The sequence below is a fragment of the Cervus canadensis genome, chromosome 7, assembly GCF_019320065.1.
Source record: "Cervus canadensis isolate Bull #8, Minnesota chromosome 7, ASM1932006v1, whole genome shotgun sequence".
NCBI classification, from domain to species: Eukaryota; Metazoa; Chordata; class Mammalia; order Artiodactyla; family Cervidae; genus Cervus; species Cervus canadensis.
The window spans coordinates 70,428,761-70,437,605 of NC_057392.1; the positions used below are offsets into that span (position 1 = coordinate 70,428,761).

General features: G+C 40.4%; 1 protein-coding gene across 1 annotated transcript in view; it reads right to left on the reverse strand.

Annotated features, from left to right (window-relative positions):
• TMEM212 (transmembrane protein 212) overlaps window positions 1–6,899 on the reverse strand; it is a 38,141-nt gene extending 31,242 nt beyond the window's left edge. The window contains exon 1 of the mRNA XM_043473730.1: window positions 6,726–6,899. Coding sequence (XP_043329665.1) covers window positions 6,726–6,884 — 159 coding nt within the window. The 5' untranslated portion in view covers window positions 6,885–6,899. The remainder of the gene's footprint in view (window positions 1–6,725) is intronic.
• Window positions 6,900–8,845: the final 1,946 nt, after the last annotated feature.

An 8,845-nucleotide genomic window follows, 5' to 3' on the forward strand; every position in this document is an offset into this window, starting at 1 on the left:
ACGAGGTTGGGCTTGATTCTGCAAGAGGAAAGTTTCCAAGCGACCCTATGGAGGTTGAGCCAGCATAAATAGTACAACAAAACAGGAGAATTATTAAGAGCAACTGTAGCACTGATGCTAAGCCTGGGGCCAATCTCTGCTTTCAGAGGCAAAGCGCTCAACTGACACGTCACTCCTCCACGCAGGAGAAACTCTAAAGCAAATGAAATAAAAGCAAAGGAGACACCTCTCCTGATTGAAGTCCCAGTAGATAACTGACATTATCAGATGCTTACATTCTAGATGGGCTTAGCTACGTTGGCACAAACTGTTTCTTTCCTTTCAAAAGTTGAAAAATCCTGCAGAATCGCAGCTGCCTGTTATTTCTGTTGTAGCTGCCAGCTTGAATTTTGCTTTGTTTACACAAAACTTTGAAAAAGATCTTTCATGGGGGAGGTTGGTGTATGAATGCCATTCAGTAACTTGTTCAATCCACCCTGAGGATGGTGACTGAGGACGCAAGCACACCCAACTCTCTTGGTGCCTGGCTGTGGGTGGGACATGGAGTGAGGGTGTTCCCCCCAGAGCACGGGCTTTCCCCTTGCCTCCTCTCATTAGAAAAAAATATTTTTAGATAGGGAAAGGGAAAAGAATTTAAGAAGGAGAGATTTGCAAATAGGGAAGAGAAGTCAGTTGGGAAAAGGAAATGGTGAAGTTCTGAGAGGTGAAGAATTGGGCAGAGAGGAGTAGCCAGCTTGTGAGGAAGGGCAGAGGGGAGGCTATGGTTGAGGAGGGTGTGAGCGCAGAGGGTGACCCAGACCTGCACCCTCTGCCTTCTTGTCTGGCTGTGGACTTGTTCTCTGGGAGCAGCTTGAGGGACATTACTTGGGTCTGGCAAAAGTTGCTGCTCACATTCTGCCTGCTAATTGTGAACCCTCCCACTAAATCTTTAAATGGCCCCAGTAAGGATGCAGTTCCCAGAAGCAGATGAATTGAAGGAAGCAGAGAGCTTCACAGCAGAAATAGAAACTTTTAGAGGAATCCTTATAATATGGGTTAATTTATTCACTTACAGACATCTACTTTGGGGGTACTGGTTCATGATAGGCACTATGCCAATGGAATGACGATAATAACATTGAGAATTTATTGTGCACTTACTGGATACCAGGCACTCTACCAAACACTTTACAAGAGTTAATTCATTTAATCCTCACGATGAATGACCCTAGGAGGTAAATCATTTTCTAGTTTTTAACTGAGGCACAGAGAAGCTAAATAAGAAAAGCAAGCTCACCAAACAATAATTATACAAACCATGGCTCCAAGTCTCAACGGAATTTACATCCAGATGTGAAAGGAAGGACATAAGAATGTCCACAAAATTAGGCAGGAAGAGTGAGTGCTTTCTGTGTGAGAAGAGGTCGGTGACAAGATACCACTTCCGGGGGACAATCGCTGATGGAGGCGATTGCTTGAAGGATGGTTGTGATTTCAGTGGGAGAGACAGAGGAAAGGGCAGTCCAGGCAGCTGGGACCTCATATACACAGGGGGGGAACATGGCAGGCGTGCTTGGGGGATAAAAGGTGAGAGGACCCCGGACCATCAGAGGGTCAGTCTCTGGCAGAGAGGAGTAGGAAGCCAGGCTCAAAAGCTGCAAGAGGCCAGGTAGACGAGGGCCTCAAAGTCCAGGCTAACAAATCTGAACTTTGGATGATGAAGCAACACTGAAGATTTTCAAAGACAGGACTAGATGGACACAGCAGAGGTTTGGAGAGATAAGCTGTTTGTTGCATGCTGGATAGGTATGGAGTAAGACCTAGAGATCTCTATAAGATCCTGCTCTTCAAGCTTTTTCTTTAAACCTCTATCCATAATAAGATACACATTTTGCATCATGGCCAAGTTATAAATATTTTTACATGATAACACGTAATTTTATTATGTGATATAACTCTTTTCTGTTTGATTTTATTCTATATGTTTAAATACTCACTACCCCACAGCTTGATTTTATAATCCACTAACACACAGATTCTCACAGTTTAGCTATCAAAGTTTCAAGGCATAAAACCTAAGTGGGGTGGGAAGTGGTAAGGAGGTAGGCAGGGGTGCGCAGTGAGAGCGAAAAAGGAAAAGAACATAGAGATTTTGCCTTGTGGGAAAAATACAAGTTACTTGGCAGTAGATCGGACGTGGTGGGGCGGAAGTGGGGCTGAAATGGGCTGGATTCGTGTGTTGCTGCCCTAAGTCTGAAGGACCAGTAGTATCTCATCTCTTGGGAACTTGTCAGACATGCAGAATCTCAACTGCCCTTTAGATTCGTAGAATCAGAGCCAACATTTTTAACAAAATCTCTAGCTGATTCGGCTTCCCAGGTGGCTCAGTGGTAAAGAAATTGCCCTCTGATGCAGTAGACACGAGTTCAATCCCTGGCTCAGGAAGATCCCCTGGAGAAGGAAATGGCGACCCATTCCAGTATTCTTGCTTTGAGAATCCCATGGATGGAGGAGCCTGACATTGCTCTGTCCATGGAGCTGCAGAGAGGTGGACACAACTGAGCACACATGTGCACACTGGCCACAAGTGTGCTAGTTGGTTCGTATGCACATTTCAGTTTGAGAAACACTAGAGGAAAGGATTGAGTCAAAATTCATTTGAGGGTTTGAAATTGAGTTCAAAGACTGCCAAGTCAGAAGAAGAAATAAGTGCTTTTGGCGGTAAGATGATTTCATTTTTGGACAAATTAAGCTTCAAAAAGTTTAGGATAGCTAAGTAGAAAACTGACCATTGGTTGGTTGGAAATCACAGGACTGCTGACGCTATGAGAGTCTTGAGCATTTGGTGCCATCAAGCCCCTTCTCTAACGGATGAGGAGACTGCAGATTGCATGAATGAGTCTAGCCCCGCTTTTCTCCAAAGTTCCTATCTCCAAGCAGGACTGTGGGTGCAGCACTGCTGCTCACTGTTGGCCAAGTCACTGGATCCTGCAGGCTTTAGGTCCTGTTTTTAAATTCACTGCACTTCAGTCTCTTCATCTGAATTTGATCTACAGGCCAGGTTTTCCAGGATTAAAGTGGAGCTCAGTCCTTAAGGCACTATGATCTCCTTGCTTCACACTTCTAGCAGCTGATACCTTTAAATAACCTACATCAGAAATCCTAGGAAAACTGACTATCATGTTGCTGTCCAAATTGAGGTGAGAGTCTGAAGAGAAATATTTGTGAAGAATAGAAAGCCTTGAATGAAAGTCACCAAACAAATACAAAGTATAGATGACTTCTAAAACTTTCTCTCTTCTAATCTCAAAAGAGATATGGAGTCATTTTCAAAAGAAAATATTATTGAAGTGTAAAAATCATCTTTCTACCAAAGGAAGATAAATTTTGCACACAAGTTGAGAAGTGATTGGCAGAGATGGCTGCAGGATGAGTCAGAGACCTTTTGAGATTGACCCTGATCAGACAGAGCTGTGGTTTACTACGAAAACTCACTAGGAAAAAAAAAATCAGACTGTTCCAAATTTAGATCTTATTGAAAGAGTAAGCTTTCTTATTGCTTTCCTTCTCATGAGGGTATTTTTCCTGCTTCAGTATAAATATCAGCTGGACCTTTATTCTTTACAATCTAATCAGAGTTCAACTGTATAAGGAGTTTTGTTCTATCAAAATGGAGAGCATGGGATTCACCACTCATTTAACACTGACAATATCAGGCAAATTCAGGCAAATATCAGGCAAACACTGCCAAATATCAGGCAATATTTACTGAATATATGGCATGATATTTACTCACTCTGTTTTAAGTGTTGGACATACAGCAGTGAACAAAATAGAAAAAAAAATCCTGCCTTTGTATAATGTACATTTGGGGGGAAGGGTGACAATAAATAAGACAATTACTTTGTATATTAGATGGTGTTAAGGGCTACGGGTGAAAAATAGGACAATGATGAGAGACTGAGAATACCAATGTGGGGGAGGTATATAATTTTAAATATGGCAGTAAGGGAGGGCATCTGTGAGAAAGTGACATTTGACCCAAGAACTGAAGGAAGTTAGGGAATAAGCTGTGTGAGAAAAGGTTTCAGACAGAGAACTGGCAGTGCAAAGGCCCTGAGGCAGACACACCTTGGAATGTGATGGGAAAGAAATGATCTGAAAGAAGAGTGATAGGAGGTGAGGTCCAGGAGGTAACATGATAGAGAACTTAGCATGTCATCAGGGAACAGATTGGGAGAGTGAGGCAGGTGCAAGGGATTAAGAACAAAGGGCTTAGACAGAGAGTGGGGCATAAATCAAACGCATGGTATTAACTAGCATTTGTAGGGCTTTGAAAATATGAAGTCTTTGTTCAAATTGTGTTCATTCTCTCTGAGCCTCTCAGGTTAGACAGTTTCACATGGGCTCTCTACCTGTGAAATTCCATGGTCTATAGGTAAAGGCAATGAAGAACCAACTGAATGAGTGCCCTGCTCTTGACTACATACCAAGAATGTCAAAGTCAGGCCTTAAACAAGGCCCACCTTCCCAAATCCTAACTCTCTGACTCTACTTCCCTATGCTGTCACTCTCAAAATAAAAAAGCCACTGACTAGTTCTGGGCTACCATATCATTTCTCTGGGCCTGATTAGCTAAATGAAGCATGATTAGTAAAACGGATGTTTGGTGTAGAAAGTTTATATTCAATAATTTGTGAACTAAGTCAAATCACCAATATCTGTTGACTATATTATGATAGACCCAGCTGGGATAAGCAAAGATTTATAAGAAGGGGAAACAGGGTTGAGCTATAATAATGGTTTTGTTAAACTCTGCATTAGTTGTAAAGTCAGAATTTTCTTTTTAAAATTGAATAGAAAATATAAGAATTTGCTTCACACAGAAGCTAAGGTATTTTTTTGTGAATCTTTTGTTCTATAAATCTACTTATATGTATGTTTTAACATCTATCTTTTCCCCTTGAAAGATTTATTTATGTACATTTCAGATCTTGATGTAAAATATTTTTCTCACTCTGGGTCACTAACAAAAAAGTTGGTAGTCCTTTGTATAAGTGTAACTGTCATCTCTGCATTCTAGTAGATGTTTAATAAACACTTTCTTGAATGACTGTGTGGTTTGTGGTAGGGGTTGGGGGAAAGAGGAAAAGTTCAACACTTGGGTGGTGGTTGTAAAAAATGTGTTAAATAAAGAAAAGAAAAATGCCATCAAGTGGTTTCCACATTCATTTCCACACTCCTCCCATCCAGTGTTCCTCCATCTGCACACCATCATTAACCCCCCTAGACTGAGTGCCTTTAATAGCAAGACTTTATTTTCCTTTCCATTGTAACTAAAGCTTGTAGTAGGCTATCAATATATATTTATTTAATAAATAAATTAAAATAATATTTCCTAGGGATTTGCTTTTAAATGGCATCTCCATTAAAGTTTGATTTTTTTAAAAGACTTAAGGGAATTCCCTTAAGACTTCCCCTTCCAGTGCAGAGGGGTGAGGGTTCAATTCCTGGTTAGGGAACTAAGATCCCAGGTGCCTCACAGCCAAAAAGACAAAAACAAACAAAAAAACCACATAAAACAAAAGGAATATTGTAACAAATTCAATAAAGACTTTAAAAATGGTCCACACGAAAAAAAATCTTAGAAAAAGGACAAGATATTGCCCCTCTCAACAGTGGCTATATTGTAAGAGAAAACTCCATAAGATCAACAAGTTTCAAAATCGAATTATCTAGTTTCCAATAATGAATATCAGGCATCCCGGAAACAGTGAGAGAAGGATTTGTTGAATGTTCAGGCCTCTATAACTCCTCTTCAATCATGCCCCCATGGTGGCCACCTACTTCAAGGCTACCCTTGTTTGTCTCTTTGACCCAGGAAGCTGAGGTACCAGTATCATTGTTCATCTGTGAGACCATTTAACAGGAAGACATTGAGCAGTTACTTGGTATCCACATGTATCTAGCACATGCAGGTTTCGCAACATATGAAGCTAGTGAAGCCCATCACCCAACTTCTTCAGTTATTTTCAGTGCAAACAGTTTTGTTCAGAGAAAATGATGGGAGAACTAAGACTTTGGGCTGGCAAACTTCTTGGTCACATAAACACACCTTAGTGTTTCTAATAAAAGTATTTGCCTGAAAATTATTTTACTCTGTTCTTCATTTAAAAATTATTTTTCATGGTTTGTATTTTTTTTCTAAACTCAAATTTTGAAAGATAGATTTCTCAGAATGCCAAGGTGAGAAGAGTCAAATAAAGTAAGTTTTGAGAGAACAGCATTTCATTATAGTATATCTGATACACTCTGTGTGTGTGTATGCTAAATCACGTCAGCCATGTCCAACTCTTTGCAACCTCACGGACTGAAGCCCACCAGGCTCTTCTGTCCATGGGATTATCCAGGCAAGAATACTGGAATGGGCTGCCATGCCCTCCTTCAGGGAATCTTCCCAACCCAGAGACTGAACCAACGTCTCTTACGTCTCCTGCATTGACAGGCAGGTTTACCACTAGTACCACCTGATATACTGTATACATGATTAAATGACATTAAGAAAAATGTGTATTTTAAAAGATAACTAATAGAAATCAATGTTCTAAGGTACAATCTGATTTTCTGTAGAATTTTTATGTCTTCATGTTGTTGAAAAACTTTAAAAGACGTATCATTCTCATCCCTCTTTCCTTTATTCTCTCAACATATGTAATAGAAAACATTAATATTAAATATTTTCCTACCAAAACTCCATTCCAGATGGGACAAGCAATCCAGACACTCCATCCTGTGAACCAAAACTTGCAGGAAAAGACTGGGAAGAAAGCAATAACTCCAGAGAATACACTGAGAGCCCCCAGAGTGATGAGAATCCAGCCAGCAGACTGGTATAAAGGCTGCATTTTCCTCTGTGACTTGGGTTCTGGGTCTCAAAGACGTCTCGTTACCAAAACATGAGAGTATGTCAGGCCTCGATAAACAGAAGTTTCTAAGAGACAGTAGCCATGACACATGTGGACTGTTGATCCACTTGGAAACAAGATTATATTTGTTTTTAGTGAAATAATAACAAAATGGAGTGAAATAATCCTCGACATAAATTTGACACAGTAAATTCTAGTACTTCAGACAGGCACAGAGAGATCATTCCTTGTTGTGGGCCACCGCCTTCATTCCCTTCATTCTGTCCTGTCGTGGGGAGTGACCACTTCCTGGCTTAATCAGATTCAAAGGCTTGCTGACTGAGCTAATTGTTTCTCAACTCAACCTGCCTGGTGGTTGCAGCAGAAAGCCAACATCCTTTGTGCACAATAGATCCACTTTCCCAGCACAATTTCCCACAAAACAAAGTAAAAATAAGCACTCTGATCAGTTTTCATTACATTTAATTTAAATGATTTAAAGCAAAAGAAAGACCTCTCCACCCCTTCAAAGTTCAGTTTTACTATATTATTTTTGAATTTTTGATATGAATTTATCCCCCAACAGGCATAAGCTTCATTAGGGACTTCTACATTGTTTTCACTAAACCAGCTTCACCTCAGTTTATTTATTGTTAATTCAATTATCAAGTAAAGGGCAAAGATGGAAATGTATGCAGTTATAAAATAAACTTTGAGGAGTAATTCATTAGTTGGTTGAATTACTGATCTCCATTCACGAATCATAATTCAAAATTTAGATGATGGGCTCATGGATATTTAAGCAATCGCAAAAGTTCATCTCTTAATTTCTCATGCATTGTAAGAAAGTATTTGCTTTTGATTCAAAGGACAGGTTTGACCATCTCTTTCAAGATAACATCTGGAAAACACAGACTTCTTTCAGAAGATTTGTGATTAAATAGCCTATGCAATGTTAGTACCTTTTCTCTTTTTCCTTAAATACAATGAGGAAAATAATTTTGTTGATGGAAAGATTGTGGTTTAGAACAAGGCTTTTGGAGTCAGGCAGCTAGGATCCTGTCCTAGTTCCACTCTCTACCAGGGATGCGTCCTTAGGCAAGGGCAAGTCGCTTAGATTTTTTAGGACTGTTTTTTCATGTGGGAAATGGGAACAAAATGAGCGTTTATCTTACTAGGTGTTGATTGTGAGGATTAAAAGAGCCAATACAGGTAAAATGCTTAGCACTGAGCATGTGCACTCAGTCAGTCACGTCCGACTCTTTGTTACCCCATGGACTGTAGCCTGCCAGGCTCCTCTGACCATGGGGTTCTCCAGGCAAGAATACTGGAGTGGGTTGCCATGCCCTCCTCCATAGCACTGACCTCCAAATAGCAAAGATGCTTGAGAAGATACCTGTTATTTCGTCAGAATGTTCCATCTTTGGAGTTCTTTCAGAAATAAGGGACAAAGGCATAGTTTTCATTGTTTCTCTTATCTGTCATCTTACAGACACTATGTTTGACCCTTTCTGATGGCTTGGAAAAACTCCCAAAGGATGCTCGCGGGAATAGCCGAGGAGAGAAGCTTCTCTCTGATTCTCTCCCTTTTTCTGTCTTAATCTCCATTCCACTGTGTGACCCAGATTTTGAAGAAGTTGCATTCCTAAACAGATAGAATTCAGAAAACCAGCTCAGACTTTCCACTGTAGCAGTTATTTTCCATCTCCACTCAACACTGTGAGTATAGTCTCTAATCCCCACCCTCCACCCCCTACCAATGCCACTAGGTAAGTTCCATGTGATCAGAGGCCTTATAAGTCTTATAAATCCCCTTGGTGTATAAGATATTGCCAACACCTAGCATCATGTCTAGCACAGAGTAGATACTTAGGACACACTTGTTAAATTAATTAATGAACACATTCGACTTCCCAGCTATGCAATTGGGGTCCCACGGGTCTGCCTCCTCGTAGCTCTGT